Source organism: Pararge aegeria, chromosome 8, assembly GCF_905163445.1.
Source record: "Pararge aegeria chromosome 8, ilParAegt1.1, whole genome shotgun sequence".
Classification (NCBI taxonomy): Eukaryota; Metazoa; Arthropoda; class Insecta; order Lepidoptera; family Nymphalidae; genus Pararge; species Pararge aegeria.
Window position 1 is genome coordinate 13,028,302 of NC_053187.1, and position 18,246 is coordinate 13,046,547.

The following is an 18,246-nucleotide window of genomic DNA, read 5'->3' on the forward strand; positions in this document are numbered from 1 at the left end:
CCTTGCCAGGAATCGAACTCAGGACCTCCTACTCATTATACCGTAGCGCTCAACGCTGCGCCACGTAGTCCTATGTGCCATTTTTGTACTGCACTACAAGTTAGCCCTTGACTGCAATCTCACCTGCTGACCGTGGCGTCACAGGGTTTTTGACCAGGGTATGCATAAAGAAGGAAGGTGCCATAAAATGGAAAAATCCTTCGCATTTATGAGTATAATAATAATTTTAGGGTATGCAGTGCTTTTGTGCATGTATGAAGTGCACGCCACTGCCTGCTGATAAGTGATGATGACGTCTAAGATGGCAACTGGCCGATTTCAACATGCCGGAACGTTAAATTTCTTATCGGTATGTGTTTGTCGGTATTGTGGTTACTATCCACGGCCATAGCCTCCCACCAGATTAAATCCCACTAAAATGCCTACTACCTTATTAATGTTATGAAAGCGAAGTTGCTGCCAAAACTTATACATTTATTTATGTCCGATAAGCTTATAAATAGCAAAAAAAAACCAGCGATCGGTTCCAATAGAAACTACAAGTTTCATCTAGAAGCTTCGATTAGTGGTGGCTTTGAACAGGGTAAACCTGATCCCACTAGTTGCGAGTTTCACAAGCATTAAGTATTTATTTAGTTGACTTAAGTTAACCGCAACCTTCCAAGTTATTGTTTTGTTTTGCTTCTCATAAAGCATGCATGACTGAGCGAAACAGTAATATTATTATCGTCAATCACCAAAAAGAAGCAAGAAGCCTGCTCTTTAAATATAAACAATACAAAAAGCTCTGTTTATACATACAAGAGTTAAATAAAAAATATACCAGAAAGCTCTCGGCTTGAAGTTGTACATTAAAAAAAACAACTCGATAGTTTGTGAAATATTTAAAACAAGCTGATACCCGCGATTACGTTCGCGTGGATTAAGGTTTTTTTCCCGCGGGAAGTCTCTTATTTCCTGGGATAAAAAGTAGCCTATGTGTAATTCCAGATTAAAATCTATCTCTGTAATAACAGAGATAGATTGTAGTCTGGAATAGCTCTTTCAGCCAAATCGGTTCAATCGTTGCGACGTGATTGAATAACAAACATCTACACTTTCACATTTATAACGTTAGTACGATTTAAAAAGAACGTGTGTGTCTTTATGTACACGCGTTATACTACTACTACTAGTTCTATACTAAAATAAATACTTCTTTTGCGTAACAAGACAAAAATCTTTTCAAATTTTTTATGTAAAAGAAAGGTATTTAATACTTTGAAAGATAATTATAACATATTATTTAGTTATCTCAATCGGACAACCAAGTGTCACTTAACATAAACGTTTTAGATTTTTGTACAATTGAATAAATTAGATCACCAAAATGAGTCCGCAGACTTTGACAACAACTGAAAGTGTACAGTGTCGGTTTTTTGTGACGGTAAGCGCGCGCATCGTAAAAATTTAATTTCACCATTTTCCCTATACGGCCAAAAGAAGTATTATTTCAATAATTAACATAACTCTGCTTACTTACTACTACTCTAATGTACCTCCGAAACAGCGGCGAGCCACTACTCTGTCTTGTAGTCACTCACCCGACTACGCAATGTTGTCAATTTTCATTTATTTTGTTTCACAAAACCCATACTGTCACTTTACAGAAATAGCATCATTTATTATTTTTTTTTGTATGAAATAATTAAATACTGAATTTTGGAAAGTCGTATAACAAAGGTTGTTAGTTTTATTGAACAACAAGGTGGAGAGCTTTCTGGTATTTCTTTTTTAGCCCTGTAAAGTGTAAATTTCAGAATTAGAGTAAACTTATGCTATTTATTTATAAATTTGACATTTAAATAATATGTGTATTATAAAAACCTCGTTGTTCTAGTGAATCCCAGTAGATTCAAGAATTGTTTTCTGGTAGGTTTTTAAAAATTAGATAATAATTGAAAAACGAAAGAAAGTCTGTTTATTATATATTACGAGTATGTTTGGACATTCACCGATCTTGATGAAATTCGGCATTAATATAGCAAGCATCCTGTTAAAGGACATGTGAAAAGCACCTAGATAAAGCACCCTTGGGATTTGAAAATAGCTTTTGTTACCAATTTGGCACAGGGATTCGCATCCTGGACAGGGATTTAATTTTTTTAGCCCTGTAAAATAAAAGCTTTTCCGGGATGCATAGAAAACTGAAACAATCGCTCTTTTTATTCCAATACAGGCTGCAATTCCACCTTATAAAGGTAAGTGAAGATGCAGTATAGTATGGTAACGGGCTAAACTGTTAAGAGGTTATATTAAACCAACACATTTTAAACCAACACTAAAACAGTTATATTAAACTCGGAACTGAAACGCTAAATCGCTTAGCGGTATGTGTTTGTCGCTAGGGTGTTAACGAGCCACGGCCAAAGTCTCCTACCTAGAGAATATTAATCCAGAAATTATAAATTCCCAAATTGAAAACCACAGCGGGCATCGCTACGCTAGGAAGGTCGTCAAAAAGGCCGCCTTTTGTATACTTCTTCTATCTGTGTTTTCTTTTATTCTTTTTTTGTATTTTTATTTGTGTGCAAATAAAGAGTATAAATAAATAAATAAAATAAAAAGCTTCAAAAAAGGTCACATCTTATTTAGTAATATATACATATGTCAAATATCAAAATATAATGTTAATACTGCCGCTTAGTCGATATTTCTCTATATAAGACAAAGACGATTTAAAGCCTATTTCCTGTATACCTATTCGGACCGCATTGCATAGAATTGCATTTCATAGCTCATGAATATCTGATGGTTAGATAGCTTTCAGGAGATCGAACACCGCTGAAGGGTATTTTGAATTCATTTCCGGCAATTTGCGGAAACGGAAATGGTATCAAATATAACGCTACTCTACTTGCTAATGCTAATGTAACAAAACCTACTTAATTTTTTCTAACTTGTGCCTTTATGTACAAATCTTTCTTTATTATTTCTTAGAGTAGTCGTAGTGAAAGATTAAAAATCTGAATAAGTATTTATATGTATTATATTCATAAAAAAATATTCATCAGCTATCTCAGTACCCATAACACAAGCTACACTTACTTTGGGGCTAGATGGCGATGTGTGTATTGTCGTAGTATATTTATTTATTTATTTTATTTAATTTTAAAGAAATAATATAAAGAAAAATTTGTTCTGTATTTAAGTATGTTGTTTTTATTCCTTTTACACTAAAAGTACTCCTTTTTGTCTCGTTTGTAAAGCGGATAATAATATGTTCTACTACGGATCACAAAGCCCTGGATTTGATTCCCGGGTCAGGCCAAAGTTGTTTTGGTAGCTATTTGGTGTAAGCCCGATCTTAGAAATACAGAGATGTGTGGACATCACTAAGCCGTGCCTTGGAGAGTATTTTAAATGGTCGATCCCATTTAATATAGCTATTATGGGCTAGATGGCGATGTGTGTGATTATTATTTATTTATTTATTTTTAATTATAATACATATATATATATATATATATATATCTACTCTAGGCCTCTCCTAGATAAGGATAGCGCTATTATTAGACAGGTAAATGTAATCATCACATCAACCCATTACCGGCCCACTACAGAGCACGGGTCTTTGAGAAGGGGTTAAGGCCGTAGTCCACCACGCTGGCCTATTGCGGATTGGTGGACTCCACCCACCTTTGAGAACATTATGTAGAACTCTCAGGCATGCAGGTTTCCTGACGGTGTTTTCGTTCACCGTTGAAGCGAGTTTAATTACTTAAAACGCACATAACTTAGAAAAGTTGGAGGTGCGTGCTAGGAGTCGGATTCGGCTTCCCGAAAGGTAAGTCGAGGTCCTGTCCAATGCGCTATTACGTATCGTTAATATATTAAATTAATTCTTTCTTGAAAAGCTACTTTGAATAGGGGTTAAAAGTGATGCAAAAAAAAATTGGCACCATTATAATAAAATTTAGGTATTCTTTATACTTATACTCTATAAATGGTGTAACAGCTGTCGAGTGATAACGTGTCATCGATAAATACATTTTGTAAAATCGCATTAACTCTCAGGTCTCAGTGTTAAATTAAATTTATTAATTAAATCGGTCTCCTCCCAAAGTGAGAAGGGGTTAAGGCCATAGTCCACGCTGGCCCAATGCGGATTGGTGGAATTTAATACTTGGTGTTAAAATTGCCTTGTTGTATTTTAGGTCGGAAAGCTGCTTTCCCAACAATCGGAGGTAGGTTAGCAAGATTTCAATTCTTTGGAAGTTTGACATATTAGAAAGCGTTTTTTGCCTATCACGCACTCTCCCATGTCTTTGACGTAGAATAATGGGGCAGCCTCTACCAAATGGAAATGTGGAATATGATAAATCACAAACTTTTGAATTTTGCCGCCTACTCTTATGATTTATTTTCAAAGAAAGATTACTAAGCGATATGCGTTATTATGCTTTGATCGCTTTTTCATCTCTAGCAGTGGGATCGAAAATGAATTATGTACAAATAATGATTCTGTAGTCTTGATAATTTAAAACAAATGTATTTGCGTACTGATAAAGGTAGCACACACAAGGGTAGTTTCCTATGTTTTATAACTATGTTACGCGCTATATCAAACACGATTATGAACAAAATAAATTTAACACTAACATAATAACAGCCTAAATTCAATGGTTTGGATATGACTTTTATTTTTCCTTTTTGGGTAAAAGATACTGCGCCAACGCACGGAAGGATAGATCGGTGTAAATAACGAAAATTTAAGTTTTAAATATTCACTGTTATTACCCTGGGGAAATCCTTAGGATACCACGTACCATCTCACTAACTAAAACCACAAGAAGCCTGACGACAGCGCATATGGAACACTTTTATACATTTCCGTAGAAATAGGAATAGGTTTGCCAAACAAAGGAGCGCCGCAGCAATAGCACGCCAAACTAATCGAGGACAGTATTGTGGGTACGACACCAGGAGCAAGAGGGGAAACACTCTCCCAGCCCTAGACTTCAATTAACAACGGCAAATGCACCGAACAGTCTCTCCTGTCCTCCAGACCTACAACCTGGACTTGATACTGACAATTGTTCCACCAACTTCTGGCCTGGCAGTCAGCAGTGAATGTGATTTAGTGATTAATTTCCCACCAGTCCCACACTTGCACAAGCCGCTTAGGTTCTCCTAAGCGGGAAAGCAAAAGGGTAGCAAATTTACCCCTACGTCCAGACTCGGCGGCGAAAGATTTGTCACCCACCAGTCCCTTATATGAACGGGCCTTCCCCCTTGGTGAGCCATCCCTGTGTATATCTACTGCGCCCCTAATTTGTGTTTAAAGGACGTGTGGAGACTCCCATCTCGTCGGGTAATTAGCCACCGACTAATGTAGAGGTGTTTCAACCTGACATCCTTTGAAGAGCACCTTCATCATCAATATTGGTTTTAAAACTAGGCAGAAATATAAACAAACATCACATTATTACTCAGACAGTACAAGTACTTATAGCGTGTTAGGACATCGTTATTTTTGGTAATTGCACAATCTTTTGAACTATCTCAGTTATACGAGGTACATAATATAAAAATGAGTTAACTATACTTATGTTGATAATAGTATTTATTTATTTAGTACTTTACCTTTAAAAATTAACTCAAAATGGACAGGAGTTGTCCTAGTGCACACTAGGACAACTTATCTATGAAGAGATTTCTTCTACAAGCCGTCGAATGAGAGAAAAATTTAAGAGTAGAGCTGAGTAAGAGTAGAAGGAGTAAGAAATATCTGCTACGAAGAGATAGACAATACATAGATATGCACAGATCTTAGCAAATTATAAAACAAAGCCCCCCGTCGTGTCTGTCTGTCTGGACGCAAAAAACCGGACTTACCATAGGATTTACGGATTAAAATAGAATGCTGGATATCATCGAAATAATACTATTTAAATATTGTTTTTACATTTGTTTTATAACGCCAAGAACATTTTTTTTTTATTATATAAAGAGTCCTTTATGCCTAGTCGGCCAGCTATTCCCCGCTGTTTTCCCTACGTTTCGTAGGTTCTTAGCAAAATGATAGCGGTTACCATACCTACTCATACTCCCATGCGTATAATTACATAGAATTTAGAGTAATTCCTTATCTCCGAAATTAAACTTTACATGCTGTAAATGGCGAATCTACATAAGGTTATTTTGATATTTTATTTTTTGTAACGATTAATATTTTATGTATAAATATACTACGACAATATACACGTAGCCATCTGGGGCTCATAGTAGGGTACTAAGATAACTGATGAATATTTTTATGAATAAAAGATAAACATTCATGTTCATCACACACATATTTTCCAGTTGTGGGAATCGAACCCACGGCCTTAGACTCAGAAAGCAGGGCCCACTGCGCCAGTCGGTCGTCATTAATGTATATTAATGAAGAACACCTTTTTTATATATTTGACATGATAAAATGCGGCTTGTCCAGTATTTATGTAGTACCTACATATTTATAATTAGATAATTTTCTGAATATGAAATGTCACACATATAAATACAACGCAATATTTTCACAGCGTAAATTGAAAAATTGTTAAAATCCTTTGGGCTTTTAACAGTTCTGTCTACTGTAAAAGAAGATAGCGGGCACTTATAATATGTTGCTCGGGTATTGTCCTCAGACGACTTAGAGCACAATTATCATTTACCGTAATCCCTACTCGCTAGAGATTTGTGGGGTCCACACATTGCTCTTTTGTAAATTTTATCGGATCGTTGTGGGGCTGGGCTATTATATTGAAAGCCCTGGTAACAAAGCCAGGTAAACGATTCAATCAACAAAGGAACTCTAGTGGTGTTCTGTGTGAATAATGTCGTAAATATTTACCAGTATATCTCCGTTATAATCCGTTGCAAGTATACCAAATTGCATACAGATCTTTTTATTAGTTTTTGCGTGATTCACAAACATAGACACAAACGGACGGATCGATATTATAGCTTCCCCTGGAAGAGAAATCAAAATATATGTCATGTAAAGGAATCATCCAGTTACAGTTTTATTATAAGTATGGATTGATAAAGATGAAAACTATCTGCTAGTGGATTTTTTAAATTATAATCGCAGTATATTAGAAGCTCAATACGACACTGTACAAGTAGATTTATTTATTTGTAGTTCTAAACAAAGTGTCTCTTTATAAAAGAGATACGGTAGCATTCTTGCCGCTTTTGTAAATAAATCACATTACCTCACTACAACCTTGCTAACTGTCCGTAAAGCCACTGTGTCCACATTTAGCTTCTATTGTCGGGAAAACCATATCGCTAGAAGGCAACAGGACTTTTATTTCTTTTTTCTTCTAAACGCAATATGTATGTTAACATTATTGCTCACCACAGATATAAGTAAAAGAACAGAATACTTAAACTCAAACTAACCTAGGTATATAGAGGTAAATACAGCTGTTTTAACCTTCTTATGGTTGGGGAAATATTAAAGCTATAGACAAATGATTTTTATCAAACGTGTAATACCTACATAAACTGAATTATTAATTACTTAATGCAGCTGGCAGCAAAACATAAATTATATTAGAAAAAAAAATCCTCGGTTTTATAAAGAGTATTATTTTTATTTAGTATGCTCCTTCTTATGAATACGCTCGGCATTTTGATTAAATTAAAATGTAAATTTTATTGTAAATTATTATCAAATGTCTGAAATATAATTTACATTCGCGATACCACAGCTGTGCCATTAAAATATACGCCCCTTAGGAATACTTTGGGCAGCTTGCATATTGTCAGTGAATATTAAACTTTTCTATGGCGACCGTGTAAGCCGGATATTAAATCAATATTGCTTCAATTGGAAAGATATATTTTGAAAGTGCTTGGTCGACCAATAATTAACGAACTTTGAAAAAAGTTACCGGCCCATGCCGGAAGGTATCGGCTACTTCAAGGATTTGGCACGTACTGACCCTTAGTACCACAAAAACCACGTAGTATCTGGTAATGACGACCACGAAAATTGACGACCCAAGTATGAAGTGCAAAATGCATCATGTTCAGATTTCCAGTTCCACTTTAAAATAACACCGTGACTAACCGCCTGTCAAACAGCTCACAACTTTAAACCAGTGAACCTGGCGACTTGGTCAACATCCACAGAAATAAAAATGTATATATGCTTTATAATATAATCATGATCGAACGTTTTGCATGCAATTTGTGTTTAGCACAGTGTATTCTCCATACGATGTATCATCATTCATACATGCAATAACAGTTTCTGCTCACTACCAATAGCGAGAAAATAAATCCAATTTGTACCGGCATATATCATGGTCAGATCGCAGCTCACGATTTATTCACACTTCGTATATTTGTATCCTTTGTGTACAAATGTACAGTCATCTTCTGATAAGTATATATGTCAACTAGCTAAAATCTGACCATCCTCTCCGACTGCCTAAGGGATTTTACATTATATTGTTAAGTAACAAAAATCTTCCTATCGTATTTTGCAAAGTGTGCTGAATTCAGTTTTCTGTTAATCTACGCAAGACGATATGTTACTTAGATGTTTTGTAATGCTAAAATCTTCACACCAAAGACACCCTACGATAAAGCTCGGCTTGGTATCGGCGACTTTATGGAAAGAGCTCTAATTCGAGAACGAGGGGATCAATAGAATAAGCAGAGTAACGAACGGCTTGTAGAGTTATTTTTGGAGGTTTATGTAGGTTCACATAGTGCAATAGACCGATGAACATTGCAATTTCGATATGCTGGATACTGGTCAGCTACAAAATTGAGTGAGACACACGAGAGCTGCTGAACACAGGTGGCAAAAGACTGTGTGTTTTAAATACGTTGTAGTGAAAATTATCGACATTTTAATAGACTGATATGTATTATTTTTTGAGCTTGTACGTAGTCTAACTAAGGTTTAATATACGAAAACTCAATAAAGGTTGGACTGTTTTTGGACTATTGTAATACAAAGGGATGTATAAGAATACCTTTTTGGATTTCAATCCGCCCAAATAACCGATGAGCTATTGAAATTTTTTGAGAAAATTTTATAATTTTCCCAGGTATGCATATATTTGATGCCAACTGTACATGTTCACGTAAGGTGTGGCATGCGGCCCAATCGGATAAATTCTTGTCTGATGCAACATGCGATAAACTCCGAATTTTATTTTCTTTTATATTTTGGGGGTTGCACCATTCTGCCTAATTGAAATTTGGCCTACCAGCTTGCACTGAAAAAACGTGGTAGTTCTAAGCTTCTTTTTATGAATATTATATATTAAATTATTTAGTATTGGTTATTTCCTGTCAACAAAATTCTTACTATCACCTCCGTGCCTTGGAGATTATTACGTACATGTAATGTTAATACCGTTCTCCAACACGAACTGCAGGATCGAAGCTCCTTAAATACATAAAAGAGGAAACTTTGGGGCTTACTACCAAGATTTACCAAAATTTTAGTTTTATATCACATACCTTGGCGTCTCTTCAATAAGGATTAGAATTCTAAAACAAAACGTCAACAATTATAAAATAAAACAGCTTTAAGCTATGGTAGTAAGCCCCCTTGCTAGGTAGTGGAAAAGTAATAGTCTGAGGATGATGATTTATAGTCTATTTCTTATTTACTGATCTAGACACTTCTGAAGGACTTCCTTGAGCTGCATCGTTCCTGCTGCAGTACGTTTTTGGTAAAATGGCTGCTTTTCCATATTAGAGAACCACGCCTGAAGTTTTGGGTATCTGTAAAACCATGATCGATGTTAACTTTGTCACAGTTTAATGCGCTGCGTACTCGAGTAGTTAGAAATTCTGACAAACGACCATTGTCACGTAGGGGAAAATAATATCATAGTCAGTGGCGTGCATAGAGGGTATGCACAGGGTATTCAGATGATATGCACTGCTGTAAAGAAGACAGACTTGAAATAAATCAACTTCTACAACTTGTTATTCTATAAACAAAACGTAGCGAAGCAGAAATTTTGCATGATTTGCGTTCGAGTATTTTTAATGTATCTCATTAAACGCATAAGTGTATGGGTATATTTCTTGCATTATATTTTTTAATCATAGATAAAATATTGATCATTATAGAGAATTTTATCTACTTTCTGTGTATTAACTTACTTTTTATCATCAATCGGAACAATGTAGCTCGCCGCAGCAACAGTAGGGACTATGGATACATCGGCGATAGTTATGTTGTCGCCGGCAATAAACTTCGTTTTAGTGAGGAATGTTTCTAGAAAATCGTAGCACTCAAGTAGAGCGTTCCGAGGTTTTTCTGGCACTTGTCGTACTCCCTCAAATAATGCTGGAAACTGTTGTAAGATAAGATAATATTTAAAAAAATCGAACCAGGTTGCCTCAAATATAACTACGTTTTTCTGAATGGCATACACAACCACATTATAAATATTGTCACCGTTGTACGACAGGTTTTCTCAAAATATATATATCATAGATAGGTTTATTTATTTATTAATTTTATTTAATATTAATTATGTACCATAAATTGTGATTGTGAACATAAGATACATGAAGTGTACAAAGGAAAGCTTATCTCAATAAGAGATCTCTTCCAGCTACCCCTGAATGTGAGGATATGTAATATATCTAAATATTAACAAATTTGTACATACTAATACAATAAATTTAATTTAAATAAATTTTCGAACCACTTTCAACCTAAGGCCGGGGTTCGTCAAGGATGCATAATCTCGCCACTTCTGTTTAATATATACACAGAGCTTATTATGAGACGCACTCTAGAAAACTGGCCAGATGGAGTTGTAATTGGTGGCCTAAAGATTTCCAACTTGCGCTACGCGGATGACACCACTCTATTCGCATCTAGTGCCCGCTACATAGAAAATCTCTTGCAAAAGATGGAAAGCATCAGTCTTGAATTTGGCCTGAAGATCAACCGTGCTAAGACCAAAATGATGATTGTCGACCGTATCAACAACAACACGCCGGAAGTAACACAAATTGCGAACTGTGATGTAGTTCAATCGTACATCTATTTAGGTGCGCAGATCTCCAATAATGGTGGCTGCATTGACGAGATCAAGAGACGAATGGCAATGTCTAGATCGGCTATGGACAAGTTGCAAAGGATATGGAGGAATCGTCATATAACGAAAGCCACAAAGATCCGGCTAGTTAAAGCACTGATATTCCCCATATTTTTCTACGCTTCGGAGACGTGGACCCTGAGGGAGACTGAGAAGAAAAGAATAGATGCTCTTGAGATGTGGTGCTGGAGGAGAATGTTGGGAGTGACCTGGAACATGTTTCGTACAAACGAATCAATTCTTGACGAACTCAGAATCAAACAGCGCCTTTCTTCTGCAGTTCAGGTGCGAATTCTTAGTTTCTTCGGTCACGTGTCCAGGCGTAATGACGTGTCCATTGAGCGACTTGTGGTTCAAGGTAAAGTAGAAGGTACCAGAGCACGCGGAAGATCACCGATGAGATGGACGGACCAAGTGAAGGCCACAATCGAGGCTCCTCTACATGAATGCGCAAGAAAGGCATCCGTTAGAGAAGAGTGGCGAAGTATTGTCAAGCGAGCCACAAAACCCAGATGACGACCACGACCAGTCTGTCAAGACTGAAACGACTAAGAAGAAGAATACAATAAAATTTGAAGATGCTATATATAATTTTAAACGTATAGAACTTTTGTTTTATAAAGCAACGCTCGCTTTACTTGTAATATCAAACGGTATAAAATCTCTTCCGCGCTTTCATACACATATACAGCATTTGGTCCCACACACTTGTAAGGAGCGCAGCACTTCGTATGATAAAAGTACCTACTAATAAATAATAATAATAATACCTATATAAACAACAAATACGTAATGACTGAATCCACAAGTTAATTAAATTGTACTCTAGAGTTAGATCACTGGATTAATAAAATTCACTATTAAGAACCAATGGATTGAGTCGAGTATATGGAATACGCCGTCAAAAAAGTCAGGAGGGCGGGCAGGGCAGATAGCTCTACGATTTAGTCATATATTATCCTGACTAATATTATAAATGCTAATCTGCCTATGTCTGTTTATAACTTCTGCACATCTTCACTACTCAACATATCATAAATAAAATTTTGCATACACGAACTCAGGGGCACAGGAAAAGACAAGGATACCTTTAACGTCGACGTTTCACTTTTGTGTGATAGAACAGTGCAAGTAGGAACAAGATAAAATATAAAAAAATATGAAAGGTTACTCAGAGCGTAGTTATTTAAGCCTGAATGAAGGGAAATTATAAATTAATTTAGTAGCCCATCTACTAGTTTTTTTCAAAGCTATCTTACGGCACCTCCCTACTCCTTTAGCTTCAGCAAGATCACTTTATAAAATATGATTCCAGAGAAATGATAACTGTACCAGCCTAATGTTATTTATTTAGATGATTGCTTAGATTTATTTAGCCGTTAAAATATTATGGTTGTTATTTGGGTTATATTGGACTGGCATGATCTCAAAATAATCCAAAAGCCTATAATAAACATGAAATGAAAATCTATGGATTTTGTTTGTGTTGTCGATTGCGTTTGAATGTCGTATGCAGTAGAGGAATTGGAACATTTCATCATCACCTAAACCGATTGACGTCCACTGCTGCTGGAGATCTCAAGTAGGGCATTCCAAGCCCCACAATTCTGGGCTGCTTGTTTCCAGCAGCTTGTTTGATGTCATCTGTCCACCGGGTTAGGGTTTACCAACGGTGCGTTTACCGGTACGGGGTTGCCATTCAAACACCTCGGGTCCCCAGCGTCCTTCGGTTATCCGAGCTATGTGTCCCGCCCATTGCCACTTCAGCTTCGCAACTCGTTGTACTATGTCGGTAACCCTAGTTCTTGTACGGATCTCCTCATTTCTGATTTGATCACGTAGAGATACTCGTAACATAGCTCTTTCCATCGCTCACTGAATGACTCTGAGCCTTCTTATGAGGCTTATAGCAAGCCCATAACATTGCATATTATTAAATAAACCAATGATAATTGTAACTTCAGAGGGCTGCACTGTACACAAGCGTAAACGCAAAGCCTTCCCCTATATTAAGCATTAATTATCCATCCAAGTATATGTCACAGGATGGATGTATAAATAGATACTTACAGATATAGATTTTACACGGTTAAACAGGAGTGTATCAAAATATAACTTTTGGTCTACAAGTGCTCTTTTCTTCAGATCTTTGGGATACAGGGTGTCGTCTTTGCCATACTTATCCGTTATGTATGTGAGAATCACGTGGCTGTGAAAATAAATTATAAATTTAATGTTAGTATAGAATAGAAAAACTTTATTGCAATACAACACAACAGGAAAACACAAGTAAAACAGTAATCGTTCTTAGTGTTAGGGAAAGGGGGTCTTATGCTGTAGGAACCGTAAACTGAGAAGACCTCACAGTTGCCCAATTCGTCTACCTATGGGTGCAATTAAAGAAAGTATATCCTTGGATATATTGTAGTATTACCTACTGAATACCCATACTGTTTTCCAAAGTGCCACTGTATAAACTTTTTTCAATTAAAAGAAATATATGTCTACCTTAATTAAAATGGAATACTGACACTTTGACTTTGACTTTGATGATAGCAGTATACACTCCAACTGTGCACTAAGCATTCTACAAAATGCAGTAGCTTTATATTAGTGGCATATTTAAAATTCTGTGACTGTCTGAGTACAGACTCCGTTGTCCTAGGTACAGTATAACCTTTGGCACAGATGTCTTTTATGCGACCATGGGCAGTCAGCTTTTTATACATACAACTGAAAATGTTTGTAGTAGACAGATTTATTTCGGTTTGAAGGACATGGTTGTCAGGCAGATGCGACTTAACACTAACGTAGATGGACTAAAGGCACTTTGTGTTTTTAGACGTGTTCTTTGCTTTGCCTTTGAAGTATTGCTTTGTATATAGTCGATGGGTTTGTACATTTCATCAGGTATGCCATCTGATTGGTACCTCAATTAATACTAACAAAGGTAATTTTTTAGCAACCCCGATCAAAATGTTATGTGAAGCGCGGCGGCAAAAGAGCTAACTAGTCACCTAATCAAAATAAAACTTCAATTATACTGTTAGTAGCTGTCCCGGCGAGCTTCGTACCGCGGATCTTTTTTTTTGATGAATCTTATATTTTAATACATATTAGCCTATTCCGGTCTAAGAGGAATCCAAAAACTCAAATATCATGAACATTGGTCCAGCCGTTCTTGAGTTATAAATGGTGTAACTAGCACTACTTTTTTATATATATAGATTACTTACCTATCATGAATAAACAATGAATCAGTGTCGTCCTCTAGCATAGGAACTGAGTGCATTGGATTTTTCTGGAATTACCAAAAATAATATTATCTACTATCACTACCGATAAAAATAATCTATTACGTGCAAGTTAAGTACCTAATGCAGGCATTATTATAAATAAGTAGCGGGAAATGTTGTGCCCAGGGCGCTTTGGGCATCTAAAGAATAGTTTTAGTATTCGTCATTATCATGATCCGCAGCCTAATAACGTCCCGCTAGCTGGAGCATAGACTCACCACGCTACTGCAATGCGAGTTGGTGGGCTCTAGTGAACCTTCGTCTTAAATTGCACTGGCTGTGCATTATTGAAGTTTGCGCCATCTATATTTATAATGCCCAGATTCCCAGATTATTAAACGCACCAGGCATCGGCGGTGTAAAGGGTTATTCCCTCTTTAAGTAAATCTTTATCCGTCTTACCTTATATGAGAGAGGTTGTATGGTGTGGGATGATTACTTACCTGATATGTTAGATAAATCATTAGTTAAAATAGAACAGAGAATCGAGTGTCAAATATGCCAGCAAAATATATTAGCATATTTAATATTGTGGATAGTTTGTTTGGTAAAAATCTAATTGACTCCTTTTTACAATGACTACTGAAATATAAATACACCAATGCTATTAAAAAAAAGTATTATGTATTACCATTTATCGGTAAACGAAAAGATGACTAATGATATACATATAAGAAGGCAGCATAAAAATAATACCTTTTTTTTCATCTTTACATTTGAACTTTACCTAATCAAAATGCAATGACTTACGAAACGTATACTTTATCACTATTGCTTCAAAAATTAAATTGATGGTTGCAAAACCCTTTCATTAAAATGAAGGAAATTATGACAATGATTTCATGATTTTTACAAAGTATTATTTAGCATTGACGAATCCGTTTGCTCGAATAGAAATCTAAATATCGACTACGTAACTGCACAGTCGATGTACATACTATCATGTTCAACTACAGACGACAATATCCTAATCTTGATTCCCTTATCGTGCCTAATTAGCTAGATATGGGGAGTTCCTATCAAGAGGTTCTTATTATATCCCTTAAGCTGGCTGGTAACCGGCTTTCAGAAAAACTCCTATGCCTTGTAAACCAAGTAATGCCAACGTCACTGGTTTGTATCGCTACATGAAATAATAATCGTTAAACCCGCATTTAACTTTTTGTTAGCTGATTAGCGCAGTGGTCAGAGACTCTGTATTTTTATGGCGGCCATGCGTTCGATTCAGTGTCTAGATGTATTTAAAAAAATATTCATCAGTTATCTTAGTACCAATAGCAAAAGCTAGGCTTCCTTTGGGGTAAGTGATGTGTGCATCGTCGTAATTTATTTATTAAAAAAAACTAGCGAACTGGAGTAAAAAAAAAGACAGCAGAACGGACCAATGAAAGCCGGCCTACTCGTCAGGGTTGCGAACGTGCAAATCCGAATAGGAACAGCGCTAAATCTCTTCTCTGTGAGAAAGTCCGTATGTGGAGTGGAACATTATTAGGCTGAGCATAATGATCATGATTTAGGTACATATCCGATAAGAAATAGTTGTAAATTTTTATAATAACAAAATTATCTCTCGCAATACAAAACACATAATCAGCACTCGCGGTTTTAGTCCTCTTTCTGATATAACGCCACCGAAACTTCCTCCTGGACGTTACAAAAGGCCCTATTGATTTATTATTGCGTGCCTTGATATTTGTACTTTTATGATATCTTAAATGTCATGTTGAATTTACCAATAACTCTTCATTGATCCAGCTAAATATTTGTGTATACGTTTCTCGTGATCTTATTTACTTTTGCAAATAAAAAAGTTTATATATCTTACGTTTAGATACTCAGGCTTTAATTGCTCCTTTTCTAGAAGATTCAAATCAATCATCTCAACTGGAACGTTGTGAATCTCGCAAATCATCATGGCAGCACAGGCTGGCGGACTCAAGTCCATTTTATATAATTTTAGCGGCATCTGTAAAATTATGCATACATATAATGTGTTGCGTAACACTTTTATGCTAATTCTGTTGTACACAAATCTCTACACAAAACTAAATTGACAGGTCTGGACGGATAGCCCTCTCCTTTTTCCAAAGCTCCCATTAGAAAGAGATAGTCGTACTTCACACATTGGTACACTAGATTACCACTAGATTATACTAGACTTTGCACCAGTGTCCACCACCAAATCTCTAAGCAATTTAAATTTATCATAATATTATTGTACTCAATACAAAACTTCACCTAGGTAGATTCTGTAGATTGTAGATCATGGAATATACTTTGAAGAGAATATTAACTGGATCGGAATATGGACTTCGGATAAGAACCATAAGCCCCAAAATGGCTGCAGTATTTTTCTAAAATAGGGCATCAAATTGAAATCCTGTATTGATACAACCAAGTGTTGTAGTTTGGTAGCCGTAGATGAGAAAATCTTAGCTAAAGCTGGTAATAATCTGGCTATTTTATTTCTCATAAGTTGAATAAAATATGTTACAGCCATATCGTCAAGTTACTTGGGATATTATTGTATTGTCGGGTTAAAGCTGCTTATCAGTCAACATTTCAAGAGATAGTACATGTATATTGTACCTATATCAATCATTATTAAAATTTCGTCGTAACGTATAGGTGATTAAAAAGTAAAACACAACTTTAGAGAAGAGCGGCATTGAAAGTCTAAAGGAAAATAAAATACGTGTTCGCACTGCATGTTCACGTTTTTTTCCCAACTCATAGAAAGTTACAGGCATTTATAGTTCTAAGAGAGTTAGCTTTAAACTACTCCTATAAAGTACATATTGTTGTGAACCATAACCAGTATAAGCAGGACTGTTGTATGTAGTAGGTACGTTTATAGAAGTGGCCTTGTATCACATATCAACATCAATACAACCGGTTCATATAACTTCTAAGGCCGCTCCATTATAGTTCACATATTTTCTATTTCGAATGATTTCTACCATTATCGTGGGTTACTTACAAGAACTGCTCTCATACGGGTATAATATTATATTCAAATTTAGTAAACAATATTTATTATTTATGAGCAAACGCAGGTTAGTACTTAAAAAGACATTATATCTATATAATTTAATAATTATTAAAAACTAGAATTAGTATAAGTACAAGAAAAACTTACTCTGAAATAGAAGATCGCACTATGTTGATGAAAACTAAACTTTAAACAAACTAGTGTATTTTTAGTATATATTTGAGGTGGTCGATTAACTAATCGTGTGCTCCCAATGAAGCGTTTATAAGAACTAACATAAAACGATATTCCATGTAAGACTGTATATACTGTAATATTGCCGCATCATTCGTATCGTCATTATTATATTTGATAAGATAAATTTATTTGAGTAAATATGTAATATGATTGATTCGCTAACGCTTAAATACGACGCCGTAAAATGTATTTAGTTATGAAATAAATAAAAATATTTCTTCTGGGACTTTTTTTATTTAGCAGTAGATTTCAGTATCAATTATGGTTTTTTACCAAGTCTAATTTTAAGTCTAATAAAAGTGTCTAATATTTTGTTTTTTTCTTATGTTCATTTTAACTACTTACTTATAAGTATTTAAAACTTTCAAAACAGTAAAACTATACAGGTTGATGGAACATTCCTATACAATAGTTTACCTAAAGAGATTTTTGGCGAGAAATCGTTAAAATCGTTTGAAAATAAGCTTAAAAAGCATTTATTTTAATTTTAATTAACGCAGCACTTTTTATTTACCTACGAGAAGCTGTTATTAGTTTAAGCTGCTAGTTTTGTATCACACAAATTTAATATAATTAAACATGTTACCACTTATTTGTGTTAATTTAA

General features: G+C 35.5%; 1 protein-coding gene across 1 annotated transcript; it reads right to left on the bottom strand.

Moving 5' to 3' along the window:
- Window positions 1-9,634: 9,634 nt before the first annotated feature.
- On the bottom strand, window positions 9,635-17,668 carry LOC120625862 (glutathione S-transferase 1-like). The gene is made up of 6 exons (XM_039893109.1): window positions 17,550-17,668; window positions 16,236-16,376; window positions 14,351-14,415; window positions 13,185-13,323; window positions 10,165-10,358; window positions 9,635-9,777 (listed from the first exon to the last, which is right to left on the bottom strand). Exons 2-6 carry the CDS (start codon window positions 16,374-16,376, stop codon window positions 9,660-9,662), a joined length of 657 nt encoding a protein of 218 aa, XP_039749043.1. The 5' UTR covers window positions 17,550-17,668; the 3' UTR covers window positions 9,635-9,659.
- Window positions 17,669-18,246: the final 578 nt, after the last annotated feature.